At 38.9% G+C, this 19,678-nt stretch overlaps 1 protein-coding gene across 1 annotated transcript in view; it reads right to left on the reverse strand.

Annotated features, from left to right (window-relative positions):
- The window catches only part of ets1 (v-ets avian erythroblastosis virus E26 oncogene homolog 1), a 51,296-nt gene extending 32,202 nt beyond the window's left edge, over positions 1 to 19,094 (reverse strand). Inside the window, 4 exon segments of the mRNA XM_079874119.1 lie at positions 6,213 to 6,354; positions 16,902 to 17,000; positions 18,934 to 18,975; positions 18,981 to 19,094. Coding sequence (XP_079730245.1) covers positions 6,213 to 6,354; positions 16,902 to 17,000; positions 18,934 to 18,975; positions 18,981 to 19,079 — 382 coding nt within the window. The 5' untranslated portion in view covers positions 19,080 to 19,094.
- Between the last annotated feature and the right edge of the window lie 584 nt (positions 19,095 to 19,678).

Here is a 19,678-nt window from a genome sequence, read left to right on the forward strand (position 1 = left end):
TTTCGCTCATGCGCACTTATAGCTAAACTATCTCTCTCTCTCTCTGTCTCTCTTGTTTTGTTTTACAGTTGGGGGAAGTGTGTGTAGGACTGATTAGCATCACGGTTTCCTCCTTTCCCATAACCCCCAGACCCCCGCCAGTCGTCTGTTTATTTTAACCCAGAAGAAATGGGCCTTGGCCCACGAGGACGTGCCCCTCATCAGAGACAGCTCTCTCCTCCAAACACACACATCTATATACAGAGATACTGGCTCAGCGCACACACACACACTGAAAGGTGCTTCCACACAACATCATCAATGCGTGTAGAAACACAAACACACCCACACACACACACACACACACACACACACACACACACACACACACACACACACACACACACACACACACACACACACACACTTCTCAATCTCAGTTCTGCAGTGTTTTCCTAAATTCAAATGTCCAGTTGTCAAATCATATACAATGTAAGCCAGAGGTGCCAGAGCTGCACAACACAGCTGTCAGTGTGGCCAAATGTCTCTCTCTATCTCTCACACACACACACACACACACACACACACTGATGTGCTTGTGTGGTTTTAATGGATGGATCTGAGAGAAAGTATATTTATATGTGTGTACATTTGTGTCAGAGGTCTTTCTATATGTCAGTGTAATTTGATCAACAAAGTCTGAATTAGAGAAGTGGTTGTAAAACAAACGCAGTCGTTCTGAGTTCAGTCCGAAGCTATCGGGTGTGAAATAGATTTTTTTAGTTGCAAGCTAACTGTTCAGCGTACTAGCTTAGCTTTTTTTTTTTTTTTTTAATAAAATACTTTTTCTTTGTTTCTTTCCTAATATGAAATAAAATTCATTTTATGAGACACATTTAAGGTCTTAGGTTAAGCTCTGCTCAGCACTTCAGTACATCTTTATATGTAATTTCATAATTATTTCTATTGTCCTTGAAATATGGCTAAAGTGTTCTGCTGAATTTACTGACAAGTATTAATGGGAAACAAACATATACTGTAATGTCATTTCTATTGAAACTTGTATGTCAAGGCCATGTATTTAAATACTTTTGCAAGCACATATTTGCATAGATGTAGCTGAATTACTACATTTAAATATTAACTTTAAATGTGACATCAAATTAGGGTTTGAGTTAGTAGAATAAGTTGACATGTAGTTGCAAAGTTACTTATAGTCAGTAAAATGTCTGTTGAGGAGCATCAAAATAAAGTGTTAGCAGATATTAAGCATACAGTCTACAAATACTCTAATGACTGATAGTTTACATTAGGTTGCAAAGTTACTTATAGTCAGTAGAATGTCTAAAGTGGACTATCAAAATAAAGTGTTATTGCATAATGGTTGCATATCTTATCTTTGGAAGCACACTGTGTGTTCTCTGACAAGCATCATTCACATCTGGTCTGAACAGAGCAAGTTGTCTACTCTACTGTGTTACATGGTTGCTTGCATGCTAAATAAAGTCTACTAAAGCACCATATAGTACAGAAAAACAATCCCTTCTTGATGGACTTGAGGTGCAACAGCAAGTTTTCTCCCTCCACATACAGGACCCATATGTGCAGTGCACAAAAGCCGTTTAGAGCTGGTGTCTGGTGTAACTGCCTGCACCTGCGCTGAAAGCCTGCAGATTCAGGACAAGTACAGCAGCGCTGAAGCTCACTGAACACATGTGGGCGTCTGCGCGTGTCTATGTGTGTTATACGGCACACCTGGAGACCAGAGGCCGGACTGCTGTTACAACAATCATGCAATAAATTTCACCTTGTATGCAACAATATGGCACTGATTCATTAAACATAAGTCGGTGCATGTGATTGGATCGTACAAAACAATGACAGAGGAAAAAATGACGTCCGGAAAGCCAAGTCATGTAGTCAAAATAATTGTAGTCAGTTTTCTTATTGGAAATTACATCATTTGGTCACGTCTTGCTATATATTTGCTGTCGTGAAAATTATGGAAAAACAGACATACCTACGGAATGAAAAGGCCAACAACAGCCTGTCAGCTTTGAGGTAACGCTTAACATCATAACGTCAGGCACCGATTAGGTTATAACCGTGCATGACCACAGCGTGGAAGAAGTGGAGACATTCGTTCTCTATGGGAGAGGACAGCAGTGAGAGCGTCAAAAAGTTGCAAAATGCTTAGCAATTCTAGTAAATGATGGGTGAAAAGCAACTGGAAGCCAAATCACTGATGCTGCTGGAGTTTAATCTAGTTATCAAATGCGGTTTAGTGTGGCGAGGCCAAGAAAAAGGGTATTAAAATAACAAACTGATTTTCCTTGTGAAAAAGAAGGATACTCTTTTAAACAGAGTGCTTATAATATACTTTAAAATTATATATTTAAAGGGAGAGTTCACCCCTACCAATGAAAATTCTGTCATCATTTACTCAACCTCATGTTGTTACAAACTCATAATCGCGTCTTGGATTAAACCGTTCGACTCGTATGGATTTCTTACAGGATTTCTTTATCAATTCATCAAAAACATGTTGTAAATCAACGTTTTTGATAGGGGTGTAACAATAGCAAGATCAAGATGTTAGGTCTGGCAACTCACCATAGACACGGCTCAATCCGAGGGGCGGGATAAACGGCTGTCTTTCAAATCCCCTCTGCACGCAATAGGACAGCGCTTCAACCAACCAGAGCGTTTTCCCAACAGCGGAGCGAACGTTAGTTGATAGACTTTAGACTTTTTGATATCTACTTTTGAATCTGGCCAGCAAAACTACGAACACATCTTCCTTTTTTAAGAATGACTTAAGTGCCGTTCTTTGCTCTTTTCTCAAAGAAAAGTTTAACTCCAAGTCCTCCAGAGTCGCGGCCAAAGCCGTTTCGAAAGACTGTTCGCCAGCAGCAGCCGCCATTCTTTGTTTTCAAGTAGCAGGGAACCATCGCAACTCTGTCGTCATTATGTTAAACCCGCCCCGCCTACTCTATACGCGATGTGATTGGCCTGACCCAATTTAGGTTTTTCCAGCTCTGAAAGTCAACGGAGAGTTGCTAGACCACACTGGCTGCAAAATACATTTTGCTGCCGCTAGGGTGCGTCTAGATTTCTAGGCTAGTGTAACAATATATCGTGTCACAATATATTGCAATAAAAAAAAATTATCAATATGTATCCAATTGTTCACCCACAATTTATGTGTGAGAAGAAATTTACAAGTTTACAGAGTTTTCGTGTCAGTACTGCATTAAACTACTATATAATGTTGAATATAATGTATAATCATGCAATTGGGGAATATTTGTGGATCCTGTTACTCTAAAATAATTGTGTATTTTCAGTTTCAGAATCATGAATATTGTTATTCTGGTGTCTCTATTGTCCTGAGCTTTGGGTTTCAGCTCCAAGTCCAAGACTATTAATTTACACACACAATGTAAAACCAAATTTAGCATTTTCGCAATAATATCATATCGTGAGTTCAGTATCGTCGTCATATGTATCGAATAGTGACATGAGGGTATTGTTACACCCCTAGTCGTTTCCGTCTATCTGATAGATGCTTGCTTTCAAACGCTCCCAAGTGAATCTGTGTAAGCGCTCGGTGAAGCGTTGATCATTGTAGCCAATCACAGACATGAACACGTGAACACAATGACCAATCAGAGGTGTTTAAGAATACGCTCAACAGCGCTCAAAATGCTAGAGCTGGTATCAACGCATTTTTTTAAATTTCAGTACGGACTTGATATCGAAGTCGGTACTTTGTCAAAACTACTTTGAAAAATGGTTAAAATATACAAATGTAATGACTGGGAAACTAAAACATGCTTTAATGTAAGTTCTGATTACTATTGTACGTCATGTATTTAAATACACGCTTAATGGTCCAACACAAAGTGTATTAAAGTAACAACCCTTTCTTTAAAAAAAAAAACAAAGTTTGCATTATTCCAACTGTTTTCATGCATGTCTGATGACTTTAGATGAAAGTATCAGGTAAGAAGTCAGAGTAACGGCTCCAGACGAGGTTTCAGTCTGACTAACAGCTGTCGCAGTCCAACGGTTTCTGCATGCGGTGGCTTGGATGACAGTTCAAGAGTGTGTTTTGAGGTTACCGTCTCACACAGGCTCGTTCGCTGGTTTAGTCTTGACTAAACTGTGCCTCGCCCATGACTAAAGAAACAACCGAGAAACGGCATCTCTGGATTCTGCTGGCATGTTTCAGCCTCCTAAAAACCCTCTAAACACACGGGGCCGTCGGATTAAATAAAACACCGAACATCAGAGTGTTCACAGCGCTCGGCCCTCACATGCATCACCTCCGAGGAAAAGTTCAAGAGGTCGTTTCTTTCCAGTTGACAATGTTTATGATGGTGCAACATACTCAGGCGAAGCTGGAGGCTTTTAGTGAGTGTCTCCAGCAACAAACATCAGCAAATCCCATCAAACCCGACCCGGTCCGATCCCACTCGAGCTCCCCGAGGGGCCCTGAGGCTTGGGAAAAGGACTGAGCCCTTGCGGCCTTGTACCCTTGTGGCCTTGTGTCCCGTTTGGGGAGGTGTCAACTGACAGTTGGTGCCACTGCTGTATCCACTCCAGCACACACACATACAGATGGTGCATGTCGCCACTTTTTCCAGCATTTTAAAAAGCAGGGAGGCTGATGTCAAACACTGGGAGGAATGTACTCATTTTGAATAAACATTAAAAAAAAAATGTCCAGGACAAAAAATCCAGAGCATGCAGTCACCTCCCCCATCTAACGTCACACACACACACACACACACTGAGTGTGGCAGAGAAAACATTGTTCTCTGGGGGATGACAGGGACATTGACCCCCAAAGAGATGCTTTTACCAGATGCCTCACAGTTTCCTCCTCCTCAAAAACTGAAGTGTGTGTTTGCGCGCACATGCACGTTGCACAGTTGCACACACAAAGATCTGTTTTACGCCAAACAGTCCTCAACTTTATATTGTGTCAAGAGTGTATTGACCTCGTTCTGAGCCGTGCAGCGGTGTGAAACTCGCAGCACAATTCACTTCTCAAATATGAAACTTTTGCAGTGAAACAAGATTTTCAACGAGATAAAGTGTTGGATAGAGTGATTTTATAGAATAGAAAGAGATTTGTGATGTCAGCCAAAAAGGAAAGTAATTTTAAAAGTAGAGCAAGTATATAAAAAGACCTCTTTTTAAATTTGGAAATTACATGAATCGATGAATTGTGCATAACAGAAGAAGATAAAATAATAATTATAATAATAATAATAATAAATTAAATATTTTATACCTTAAATAATTCAAATAATAAATGTAAATACTTGTTTTAATTAATTATTATTAAATAATTTTATAATTTAACATATATATTTAAGTATATAATTAATTTAACATTTATATATATATATATATATATATATATATATATATATATATATATATATATATATATATATATATATATATACACACACACGCACACATAGAATCGGTCAAAAGTTTGGAAACCTTACTATTTTTTATGTTTTTGAAAGAAGTCTCTTATGCTCATCAAGCCTGAATTTATTTTATCAAAAACGCAGAGAAAAAAACAGTAACATTGTGAAATATTATTACAATTTAAAAAATATCTGAATATAATTTAAAATACAATTTATATCTGTGATGCAAAGCTGATTTTTCAGCATCATTACTCCAGTCTTCAGTGTCACATGATCCTCCAGAAATCATTCTAATATTATGAATTGAATTCAGTTATTTTCAATGTTGGAAACAGTTGTGCTGCTTAATATTTCTCTGAAACCTGTGATGCTTTTTTTCAGGATACATTGATGAATAAAATGTTAAAAAGAACAGCATTTATTCAAAATAAAAATATTTTCTAACAATATAAATCTTTACTATTACTTTTTTTTTTTTTTTTTTTTTTTTTTTTTATCAATTCAAAACATCCTTGCTGAATAAAAGTATTAATATCTTTCAAAAAAAGAAAAAAAAAAAAAAAGAAAGAACAAAAATGATTGACCCCAAACTTTTGACCGGTACTGTTTACTTCATAATCCAAGACAGGTAAATCGTACACAAAGTATAAAATATTAAATGATGTGAAGATTACTGTCCAAACATCATTGGTTAATAATTCAGAAAGTATATTGTAAGAGTTGCCCTTGTTCCCCTTTATATCCTGCATGCACACTCTCATCCCAGCACAAGTCTCTCACCGCTCTGGCCGTATTCGGGTCCGTTGGGCACCTCCTGCAGGGTGATGTGATGGGCGTACAGCGGTCTGGGTGGAGCCGGGTGGTAAACTGCAGGAGACTGTGTGTGTGGGACCAGGGAAACTGCCATCCCGCCACTCGTCCTCTACGGAGACAAAACAGACGCACAAACTACTGCAAACAATAAAGCTGCGATGCTCATTTTTACTGGGAAAGCCACAGAGATGGTTGGTTAACTTTGCAGCACTTCAAGCACAGAATCGTGATGGAAATATATATTTAACTACTTTATTTGTTGTACACAAAAAAGTATGTAAAAATCATATGTAAAAATCTTTGCTGATCACCGGTGGCAATCGGTCATGAATGAAACCCCTTGAAAGACAAGAGAGCCTTAAGGCTTTCATTCATGACCGATTGCCACCGGTGATCAGCAAAGATTTTTACATTTGAAATTCCCTGTGTGGCCTGAGACAGATTGGGTTTCTGTTGAGGCAAAGCGCTTGAGAAGCATTTTCGCTCGTTTGATCTCGGTGGGACTCTGACGTCAGGCCAGGAGAAGGGGAAGTCAGACACTCAAAGAAGAGACGAAAAGAAAGAGACACACTAGAGAACTGCTGAGTCAACCGGTTCCTTATTGGGGTCATACCACATTTTGTTTAGTTTTGGATTTTCCTGAAGCCCTCTTATAATGTTAGTGAAGTTTTTTTGTCTTTTCTAAGAAACATTTGCATATGTAAATGTAGGCTGAAGGGTTTTCTGTCAGCTCCAATGTTCAAACGCCCTTTTCTTCAATAACAGGCTCTTTGCGTGTAACAATCTTTGCTGGCGCATCAACGGTTAAAGTCGGATTGTAATGATTTCATTTTCCTAAAACAAAGTCAACCACATTTCTATCATTTTGTATGTTTTCATAGGACATCAAGCTCTTTTATCTCAGAGGAAAGCTTGATTTCTCATGATATACTCAAAACAAAACAAATGGCTGATTATTTATGAGTCTAAACTAAAATATCAATCAATGTTTTCTCTTTTACAGAAAGTATGCTGATCATCAAGGATCAACTCTGGCCTATAATATACCAATAAAGAAGCCAGTAAACATGGAGAAGCTAATTGTTGATTCATGCTGTCCACTAAAACATCTAGCCAACCTCGAACAGTTCTTCATCTGCGGGATGTTTTCTGAATACGGGCTATTCTAAGGGAAAATACCTCATACAAATCAATTTGTAACATAAAGGTCCATTGAAATAGTCGAATCAACTTCCTTTGGCCTAAAGCACATGCCATCACATGTAATTGTGTAGAAGATTGTGAGTGTACAGTAAATACTCATTGTCCTTGGGTTGTTGACAGTCTCAGTCAACTTCTTGAAAAGAATGTTTAAGATTGATGAAACAATGCGGTTATTGTGGCCAAAGCATAACTATTACGCATTCTTGTTCACTCTGCTTTAGAAAACCGATATGCAATCTAGAGGCACACGCATGACTCGAAAACGGTGTCCCATTTTCAGTGGGGTTTTGATTCATGTTGTGAGCTGCTGGGTACAGGAACAGGTTAACTGGTATCAGCATATCTAAAGCATCTTTGTGGTGAATAAATCAGCATTAATGCAGGGCAAGCGCATATGCCTGCTCTAGATTTATCTGTCTGAAATGTTATCTGTCTGCAAATAAGAGAGGTTTCCATTCCAAAGAAGCTTCGAGCTCTCTTTGATATGATTTATCAAGACCAAAGTGTTCAGCATGACTGGTTGCGGTGCAAATAGTAATTTGAAGTGTGTCCTGCCACAGATGCCATGGCTAGTTCATTTAGAGCATCTGTGTGTAACTGTAAAATTAAAGGGGTGGTTGATTATGATTTGACTTTTCTAACTTTAGTTAGTGTGTAATGTTGCTGTTTGAGCATAAACAACATCTGCAAAGTTACGACGCTCAAAGTTCAAAGCAAAGGGAGATATTTGCTTTTAAAGAAATCGCTTTTTAAGGACTACAACAAACGGCTGGTAAGGACTACACGGGTTAGTGACATCACTAACCCTAAAATTGACATAAACCCGCCCCCTGAACACGATTTATAGATTATCAAGATGGAATATGCTAATCAATGACTAAACGATAACTACACATAAGCTACATACATTCATCAACTAACCATTCAGAAACTTCATGTTGCTTCTATGTTGTCACTTCTTCTTGAGTCTCTCCATCATTGTCTGACTCCGGTTTCAACATAAAAGGCTAAAAGTTGTTGAAATTTTCAATGCATGTCTATGTGAGGTAAAAGGACACCAGCTGTTGAAGATCCGCCCCCTGTGCCGGGAGCAGCAGCTCATTTGCATTTAAAGGGACAAACACAAAAACGGTGCGTTTTTTTTCTCACCCTCAAAAATTGACAATTTTAACATGCTATATAGACATATCTGTGGGGTATTTTGAGCTAAAACTTCATATACACACTCTGGGGACATCAGAGACTTATTTTACATCTTGTGAAAAGGGTATTATACCACCCCTTTAAAGATACAGCATGTAGTCATTTAAAGCTCAAAATTGAATAACATAACTTATAGCATAGCAGACATTATAAATTACACATAACATTTATAAAACCCAAAATCTATAAATAATTAAGTTAATTAAATGTGTTACTTGCTGTTTCTTTGTAATTATTTGTGAAATTTACAACAATTTCTTACACTTTTTTCAGTGCATGAAATCACAATGATCTGAGAATGAAGTGACACTTTATTTTAAGGTGACGTAGTTACATTGTACTTAATCAGAAAAGTACTGAGTAATATGAATTAACTACATATACTTACTATAGAGTTACAGTTAGAGTTTGGTTTAGGGTTAGTTACTTGTAAATATGCATAATTTGTACATGCACAAAGTACATGTAGCAATGTGTAACCATATCACCTTAAATTAAAGTGTTAAATAGACTGGAGTTTTAAAGGTATTGCAGCATACTGAAAATCATCTAAAGTCATACGATAGACCAACATTTAAGACATATTCATTAATAATCGTGTCCTTTTAAATGCAGTCACCGGACCATTAACTCAATTTTGAATTAGTCATTTGAACCAGTTTTGAGAACTGGATTAAAAAAAAAAAAATGTAAAAAGAAAGAAAATAATGATTTGTTCGGCTACTTTTCATGACGTCAAGATTTTCAATGAATAGCCACAAAGATTCCAATCTTTTCATCACACGAAACTATTAAAGATTTGGATGAGTCACAGATCAGATCAGAGAACAGCTGCTTTTCTGGTCATTTTTGGAGCTTAACAGACCCAGTCCGCATTTACCTAAAATAAGTTCATTTTCATGTGAACTATATCTAAATCAGATGGATAAAAGTGTCCATGTATACTGAAGAATGTAAAGACAAGAATAAAGAGAAAGTATGTTCACTATTATAAAGCTCTTCAACAGATAGCGTGTGTGAGGTGCCAGAATCCGCTGGTCTCTGAGTCTCCAGTGCTGTGTTTAGTGCGTGGAAGCGTCTACAGCCTGACTGACTGCTCATCTGATAAAGCTGCTGTTCAGGCAAGACTGAGGTTATCAGCCAAGTCCTGCTTTATAGAGCTGTGCTCGGTGGAGGATTGGCAGGGGGGCTGGAGGGGATCATGGTTGGGTGTCTGAGAGTCCACCGCCGGAGTCACGGGGACTGGAGACGAGAAGTCGAGAGCGGAGAGAGATACAGATGATGGCTGAGGGAGAGACGGAGGAAGCCGGGAGGACGGCTGGAGGATTTATGAGGAACAGGAGGGATGCAAAGGGCAATGCCAGCCCTGCCCCCATTGACATGCTAAATCAGGGAGCCAAGATAACGCAAGTTGTAGAAAGAGAAAACTAGGGATGGGAATCGGAAAGAATTTGGTGATTGTGGTTCTGATTCCATAATGATTCAGATTCTTTAACAGATCCATTAACTGTTCATTTGGAACTTTCTAAGGCATAGTTTGGTACTCAAAACTTTTCACAGTATTTTTTTAGAGGCAGCATGAACGCAATCTAATAATTTTGCCTTAACAATACTGAACTAATAAAATGCAAGTATCTTTGAATATGTCTACTAAATGCATATGTAACGACACATTGTCATATGAACAACCAGTAAATACACGCCCGTTCTCATCCCAAGACGCCATATACTGACGCTGTTGACATTTCGTCTACATCGAACGCACATGGCACCCTTTAGGGTCAATATGAGACGCAGATAGATATGGGCCAGAAGCGCCTCCTAGCGGTCTAACCCTAATCCTACACCAGACCTAAACCTACCCATAACCGAACAAAGCTCTGTGCGTGTCATATTGACGCTAAAGGGTGCCATGTGCGTTCGATGTCGACGAAATGTCAGAAGTGTCAGTATATGACGCCCTAGGATGAGAATGCGTTGCTAATTTAGATCTTAGTTAGTTGGGACGTGTTTGATTCACTAAAAAGAATAAACTTGTAAGAGTCATACTGGTTGTGCTGTAAGTTTTTTGACTCGCTAAAATAAGCATTTTATAAGACTCAGTCGTTCAGGAATCACTACATTGGTTGAGCTTTAAAGGGGGGGTACAATGGTGTTTCATGTATTCAGAGTTGTTTACAGTGTTAAAGAGATGGATTCTCATGCTTAACATGGCCAAAGTTTTTAATAAATATTTTGGACGAATAACGGAGAATTTCTGTGCCGAAAATCTTACTTCCGGGTTGGTACAAGTTTCGGCTGGTTTTTTTTCGACCGTGGATCTAATGACGTAGACCAGAGTGGAACTCCTTATATGAGCATTTCTCCCGGTAAAGCTCGCCCGCGCACACATCGACCAGAGGAGAGCGAGACCGCGCACATCAACGCGCTTCAACAGGAAATCATCGGCAGCGCTGCATAGTGTCTCCAAAGTGTGTTTTTGGATGTGAGGGAAAGCTTACCATGTTCAGCTTCCCAAAGAACCCAGCGTTAGGAACAGTGGATGCAACGATGAATGTTTTATAAACAAAGCCCAGATCGACGGATTCTCTCTATGACTCTGGCTTCGCCCACACGGCCCGCCTCCAGACGCTCGGTTTTTTCCGGAAAGACTCGGTACAGCTTATCTTTCTTTTATAAATATAATAAAACTAAAAACTTTTTGGAGATATGAAGGATGCAATACTACTCTATAGGTACTCAAGATTAACAGGAGATTGAGTGAAAATGAGCATTTCACCCCCCCTTTAAAGGGTTAGTTCACCCAAAAATGAAAATTCTGTCAGTAATTACTCACCCTCATGTTGTTCCAACCGCGTAAGACCTTCGTTCATCTTCGGAACACAAATTAAGATATTTTTGATTAAATCTGAGCTATGTCTCACTCCTCCATAGGCTGCTATGTGACCGAAACTTGCTGGCCCAGAAAAGTTATTAAAGAGATCGTTAATATAGTCCAAGTGACTCCAGTGGCTCAATCTTAAGTATATCAAGCGACGAGAATACTTTTTGTGCGCAAAAACAAACAAAAATAACAACTTTATTCCACTATTCATTTCCTTCTCTCTGGGCCTCGTAGTGTTTTTGCGCTGCGCGTCTGTGTTGCACGTCATCACGCATCACACACATGACCGGCGTCGGCCAATAGTGAGCCTACGTGGTGACGTGTAACACAGACGCGCTGCGCAAAAACACTACGTGAACCAACTAGAGGCCCAGAGAGAAGGAAATGAATAGTGGAATAAAGTCGTTATTTTTGTTTGTTTTTGCGCACAAAAAGTATTCTCGTCGCTTGATATACTTAAGATTGAGCCACTGTAGTCACTTGGACTATATTAACGATCTCTTTGATGACTTTTCTGGGCCAGCAAGTTTCGGTCACATAGCAGCCTATGGAGGAGTGAGACATAGCTCAGATTTCATCAAAAATATCTTAATTTGTGTTCCGAAGATGAACGAAGGTCTTACGCGGTTGGAACAACATGAGGGTGAGTAATTACTGACATAATTTTCATTTTTGGGTGAACTAACCCTTTAAGGTGTTTGATTAATTTAAAAGAATCGACTCATAAGGGTCATTTGTTCGTGAATCGGACTGCACTGGTTGCTCTCTCTGTTTGGCTCAGTCCAAAATACACACTTCATATGCACTTACGGTCTTGTGCACTTCACTAAAAAGATCGGACTCGTAAGCATCATTCATTCTGGAACATTTAAACTATTTGTGCATTAACTCGTTCCCTACCAGCGTTAAAAATTAAATAAAATAAAAAGTTTCCAGCCACCGCCAGTATTTTTTTTTTCACAAAAGTTTCATGGCCCCCAGAATATTTTGTTGTATGAATATCTGAACATGCAATATATCAAATGAAAGATCTGAACCTCTACTTTAAAAAATAAATACATCATTGTTATTCTAGCTTAATACATTTGTATTGTTTTGGGGGTTTTTCAACACTTGAATGTGGGTAAGCTTCATAAAAAAGCAACATTTTGAACAAAAAGCTGACAAATTATTTTTTCATAGACTGCGATTTAGAACGATGATGGAGTAGATCGAGTCCATTAAAGGAGAACTCCGGTCAATTTTAACATTGAGCTCATTTTTGTGTAAATTTGGAGTGCTGTCAGTACAGAGAACAACGACAAAAATCGGTGTTGCCTACACCGTGTTATCCTCTTTTTAAAATTTGCACCCTGTTGACTTCAATGGGACAAGTTTTAAACCTGCTTTTAGCCTCTTAACATCCTTGATGTGTCATTACAAGTGCCCAGCCATGTGAGTGATTCCTTCAGAGTCAACACGCGGTGAATCTGACTGCAGTAGATTTGCAAGATATGAATAAAAATGATGTTAATTCAGCCAGCGCACATACCTGTATTTACATCCTGTTTTCGGTCGAAGCCCACAGTAGTCGATTGTCGAGTTCACGCGCATAGGTTTAGTACGTACGATCATGTGCCCGAACTCGACAATCGACTACTGTGGACTTCGACCGAAAACAGGATGTAAATACAGTATGTGCGCTGGCTGAAATAACATCATTTTTATTCATATCTTTCACATCTACTGCAGTCAGATTCACCGCGTTCACTCTGAAGGAATCACTCACATGGCTGGGCACTTGTAATGACACATCAAGGATGTTAAGAGGCTAAAAGCAGGTTTTAAACTTGCCCCATTGAAGTCAACAGGGTGCAAATTTTAAAAAGAGGATAACACGGTGTAGGCAACACTGATTTTTGTCGTTGTTCTCTGTACTGACAGCACTCCAAATTTACCAAAAAATGAGCTCAATGTTAAAATTGACCGGAGTTCTCCTTTAACACCACCAAAGATTCACAGTCCTTGTTTGATGGTGGTGTTATTTTACATCACATGTGCATAAGCAATGTTTCTACCGCTTGTTTCTGCTTTTTCTTCGCCTGTGTTTTGATCCAGAGATTCAGTACTCTTTCAGAAGATGTGTAATAGCACCCCCTACCATATAACAGGGAAAACATGGATTGCCGGAAGTTTCTGTCAATGGCGGGGAAGTGCCATGTGTTGTAAGTGTTCTTTGACTCACTAATAAGAAAAACCGACTCGTTTTTAAACAGTAATATTAAAACCGATTAATTCGACAGTTTTACTGCAAGGGTTGTGCTGTCTGTTTCCCGCTGTAGATGCATTAGTGCTGTTGCTGCACCATTGAATAAGTAGTGCTGGAAACTCTGTCATAGTATTTTAATACGGTGTTCCATCCGCATTGGCAAAATAATAAAAGGATCGTCATTCAGACTTAAGAGAACTGGCTCATTTGTTGGGGAATCGGACTTCACTGGTTGTCCTGTAGATGCAGTAGTGTTGTTGCAGCATTGATGGAGTATTTACCCGTTCTAACAGCAATTCGTACGTATTTTACGAGGTGGCTAAATCGTATGAATTCATACAATGACCTACCCCTGGCCCCGCCCCTAAACCCACCCATCACTGGGGTTTAGACAAATCGTATGAATTGGTCGTGGGATAGCGTTGAGTTATAGCGAAATAATGCACATGCAAGTGAAAGAAACGTTGTGGAGGTTTTTTTATTATTAATTTTTTGATTGATAATAATGATTTTGCACACTTTGTGGATGCGGTTCACAATCCCAGAGGTTGTGCTGTCTGTTTTGCGCTGTAGATGCAGTAGTGCTGGAAACTCTGTTGGAGTAGCCTATTATATTACAGTGTTGGTGTGAGAAAGGAACTTCATTCAGACTTAAAAGAACTGACTCATTTGAATCGGAATTGAATCGGACTCCAGTGGTTGTTCTGTCTGTTTTGCACTATAGATGCAGTAGTGGTGTGGCAGCATTGATGTATATTGATTTTTGTATAATGTGTTCCATCCGTTTCAGTGAAAGAACGCACATGCAAGTGACAGAAACACCATTTATTTCCGATTTGTATTATTATTATTTGATTGATTGATTGATTGATTTCTGCACGCTTTTTGGATGCAGTTCACAATCCCAGAGGTAACTCACTATTTGTACAATGTGCTTTGCAACCCAAAGAACCTGAATGCAAATGTGATACGTCTGAACTGAAGAGTGGATTTCGTGATGAAGTGGATTTTTATAGAATGCTCTTGTACGACCCTCAAGACAAATTAAGTGTGTCGTGTTAACAGACACTTCAGCAGAAACGACAACGCCAGGCAATCTTGTTCTTTTAGACTGTAGTGCTAATGACACCAACAATATGTGTCTGTCTTCCTCAGGTTCTTCATGAGCGAGAGAGGGGTGAGGGGATGTTCAGAGGGGAGAGGAGATCAGAGAATGTCTTTTCTTCTTCGCCGCATGTAAATGAATGAACCGGGAGGGAAGCCCCCTCCGCATAGCCTTTGACCACAGAGGGAGACAAGCGTCTCGATTTCAAAAGCCACGAGGCCACCTGAGCAGATTAGCTGAACGCTGAGTCGCTGTGGATTAGCATGCGACCCTTTCCGGCTCAAAGACTAACAGCCCTGTCTGTGCATACTGATGGCTGAATGTCCTCCCTGAATCTTTATTAGACACCTTTGATTCTGCACTCACCTGCGCAGAATCCCAATATGCCCCGTCTGACTCCTCGCCAGGACTGTTAAAATGTTGCCTTTTTACAAGCGCCCAACAAACTACCTCGACCCCACTGACCCCTAGACGGGGTGGATGGGGGTTAAAGGGAGGTAAATGTTTTTCCCTTTAAGCATTCCCATACTAATTCTTCTTGCTCCTTGTGTATTGTGCATTTATTTAAATGTTGTCATCGAGAAAAGCTCGTAGCGCTCGAGCCACACGCAGCGTTCTGTGTTCAAACAATGTTCAGCGTTCAGGGGCAGATTTGGTGTCACCCCTGGGTTCACATTCATTTAACACCTTTGCTATTCACCTGTCTGCTGCTTTTGCATCTGCTCTGGTAAATGCATATGAAAGCTGTGGATGCAAGAAACGTGAAGTGACAGGGCTACAATATTACTCTAGTGACATAATGCATAAAATGCTTTAAATGAGCTTTTTGATTTAATTGAAAATGAACATGTAAAGGGATTTTCAATACATGCTAAGCTCAATCGACAGCATTTGTGGCATTGATTGCACCAAAAAAAAAAAATATCCGTCCCTCTTTTTCTTAAAAAAAAAAAAAATGCAGTTAAAATGGAAGTGAATGGTGCCAGTTTTGGATGATATAATTAAGGGGACTACACTAAGGGTCTGTTTACACGACAGTTTTCAACTAAAAACGTAAAAAATGTTTTGAAAACGGGTTTCAAAGTGCAAGTTTTTGAAAACGGTCCCCGTGTAAACAACAAAAACGCGAATCTCTGAAGATCTCTATCGTGTTTCAATCGCCATCTAATGGCCTGGCAGCAGAATTCAGCGTTTTTAGTCTTTTTCGCAGATCCATGTGAATGGGGATCGTTTTGACAATGGTGTCGAATGTACAAAAACTTCTCCGTTTTAAGCATATCGTTGTCGTGTAAACGTACCCTAACTCTGCGAAGTCGACTCAAATATAATTTGACAACTCAGGCACTGCAATAACAACGACCACAAGTGAAACAGTGTCCAATGCACCGACATGACTGTGTGGAAAAGAGGAACTTAAATACACAAGGTGACGAACTTAATTACAAACAGGTGTGCTTGTTAAATGAGTATCCATGACAACTGGTAGTGGCGGGAAAACTAGAACAAAGGAAAGAGGGTAACTGAAGAGATACGGTCCTTGAAAATGAAATGAATACTGACTAAACGTATTATTAGAGCTGTAAAACTATTTCAATTATATTTGTTTACTTATTATATTTTCCACAGTTTCAAGGTTACAAATATTTGCTCATCATTTTATCCAAAAAAAAGTCATCAGGTTCATTTATTATGACCATACTATTGAAGTATCTTAATGCGTGTGAATTCACTTCCGTTGTAAGTGCATCACTATAAACTAAAGAAAAAGAGGAACGAGTGGAAATGAATGTCTGTATTAACCAACACTATGTCACGAATGCTGTTGATTTGATCAATTTGATTAACTGGAACTGAATCATGCAAACATGAACTGGGTTTATGTTTGCTGTAACGCAGAGTCAAGCAATCCTTCAAACAGAGGTGTGTGTTCACTTGCTTCTTACACACGGCTGGTGTGGTGGGCAGCTCAGGCCAAACAGGGCTGATTTATGGAGAAAGGTTGAGGGGTCTTACCATTACACCCAGACAGTCAGGCGGGTGAAGAGCCTGACAGGAGGAAACTGGATCCAAGTAGTAACTCATTCTACGAGCTGGAGCTGCAGTGATGGAGGCCTGCGGACAAGACACACACATGACCACACGAGAGGGCACGGACCTCAATCCATCACACACTGTTTATCCAAGAGACAAGCCTCCGCCAGGCGTGCGGTTAACCTGGATCAGTAATAACCTGCCACTCAAACATATAAATGACACGAGGTGACCCGAACGCAGCAGAAGGGTGGGAACTGATGGTGAAGCGATAGAGCGTTAATCTCTATCGTTGCTTAATGTTAATGTTGCTTAAGCAACCGGACTGGGTGGCAATCAGAAGAATCAAAGCAAAGTCATCATGCGTTTTATATTTACATGACAGCAAAAGAAAACACTTAGTGATTGTGCAATTGTTTAGTGACTCTGTCCATTTTAAAATAATAATAAATTAATAAAAATAGTGGTAAGATGGCACGGGTCGTTAGTGGCTGATCCCGACAGAAGTTTGCTTAGCTATCTTACATTGCTTAATCTTCTTTTAGGGTTTAAATACAGTGCTATAACCTAACCCTAACAGAAAACTTTATTGTATACTCAACTGTAGGACACACCTGTAATCTGTTTTAGTTTACATACAAAACAAAAAATTGGATATCAAACATATACATATTTCAATTTTAAAATAATTAAAAATATACACATATAAACAGTTATGCCTATATATTTACTCAAATACACACTCAAAATTTTGAAAACAGAATAGATCTTGTTCATCACCAAGCAGGTTATATCAAAACAGCCAGATATGGAAGGATTAATTTCAATATAGTAGTAATAAATAATAATATTAACTAGTGTTGCCAACTACTTTCAATGGAAAGCTGCTCAAAAAAGTCGTTAAATGACGCTAGATGACGTGATGTGCCAACTCTCATGCACTTCGCATTTGTTTTCTCTCTGCGCTCACATACTGTATTTTACTCTACTATCCAAATGCTCAATAAAGCTGTTCTCATTAACATATTTTCTGTCAGACAATGGAAGGAGTATGATATGGTGATCTGGCTACAGATCAGTCAAAAAAGTAGCTTTTTTATCATGGCAAGGTCGCTAAATTGTAGAGCAATGCTAAAGATTGACCTCTTCAGAGACAGTCCAGTGCCTGGTGTGTGTCTCTTCTTCCCCCTCCCCTCTCATTCTGTCAGTGTCCTCTTACTGCCACCCCGTTATCACTGTTTTACTAGAGTAACTGGGCATTAGCAGGAGCGGGAGCTGGAGCCCAGCTGTGAGGATTCAGTTTCTGGAGGGAGTTCATGATGCACACATGGACAAGCTGGCCAACAACTGAAGATTCACCTAAAACAGCAGCGTGTGTGTGTGTGTGTGTGTGTGTGTGTGTGTGTGTGTGTGTGTGTGTGTGTGTGTGTGTGTAAGAGAGAGAGTGAACATCTTGAAGTGCTTAGAGAGTGTGGCAACTGATGTGACTCTCAGTCAAAGGTTGAGTTGACTGTCACAGATTGATCTTCCCGAGGTTACCACAACAGTCTCTTATTTAATGTCACTATTCAAAATAGCAAATGTAGAACAGAATTGAACTTCTCTGTGTTAGTAGCCTACAAACTATGCAAATTCGTTTTATATCAATTTCATATCATTTTAATAGCATTTTAAACAGACAGAATACAGAATGTAAAATCGAAAAACACCTTTCCCTTTTCTTCATAAAGTTTACAAAGACAAATATTAGACTTCAAAAGTTGTAAAACGTTCAAAAATAAACTTTTCTCAGATGAAAAGACTGTTGTTATTATCAAAACGTCACATTCAGATTCCTCACAGTGTGTCAGTTTTGAGCTTTGTGAAAAACGGCGCGATTCATCCTGATCCAAAAAGCAAGTTGAGAGCGAAGCGCACGAGAGCATGATGGTTTTACGCGCTCAGAGACTGTACTATAAACCCGTTTACTACAGCAAAACATCAGTAGAGGAATGAAAGCAGACTTTTGTCTTACCGTTCTTCGGTGGATTCGCTGAAGGCTGTCTGCGGTGGGCTGTCAGATCGGTGTGTACCTGGATCGTCTTTGGAGAGGAAGGATAAAGCGCACTTGCTGGAGTCCCACCCTCTCCAATCACTGTCTGCGCTCCTCTCCAAAAACATTCAGGACTTTACCACATCAAACAAGTGTCCAGCGATTGATGTGGGGAGCAAGACTGTAGATGAGAACAATGCTTATGGGAATATTGACTTTAGATTTATTTTCTTCCGTTTTTTTTTTTTTCTTTCTTTCTTTAAATCACATTTTCGTTGACAAAATTGTCATATTCAGATTCACCACAATAAATGACATTAATGAACGTTTAAATTCATATTTTGAGTCAATTGCCTAAAAAGTTTTATATATAGTTTCAAACTTTTTTTGTAAATTTGTCAAGTTCCTAAATGTAATTATGTGTTGGTTTCATTTGTTTTTGAGTCTTTTAAACCATAAAAAAAAAAAAAAAAAAAAAAATACAAGATACTTTTGACAAAGTGTAGAAACAACTTCAGTCACATTGTACTTGCACTGTAAAAACTTATATGACAAATAAGTTATGACATTGCATTGCTTTAACTCATCAAAATGAGTAATTTTATAAGTTATCCAAGATTCAACTTCTTTCTTTTTTTTTATCAGTTTAATGTAATTTAAGTTGAAATTACAAACATCCAAGTTAATTGTACTTACAAATTAAAGGCAGCAACTGTTTTTGTTTTAC

This window comes from Squalius cephalus, assembly GCF_949319135.1.
Source record: "Squalius cephalus genome assembly, chromosome: 6".
Lineage (NCBI taxonomy): Eukaryota > Metazoa > Chordata > Actinopteri > Cypriniformes > Leuciscidae > Squalius > Squalius cephalus.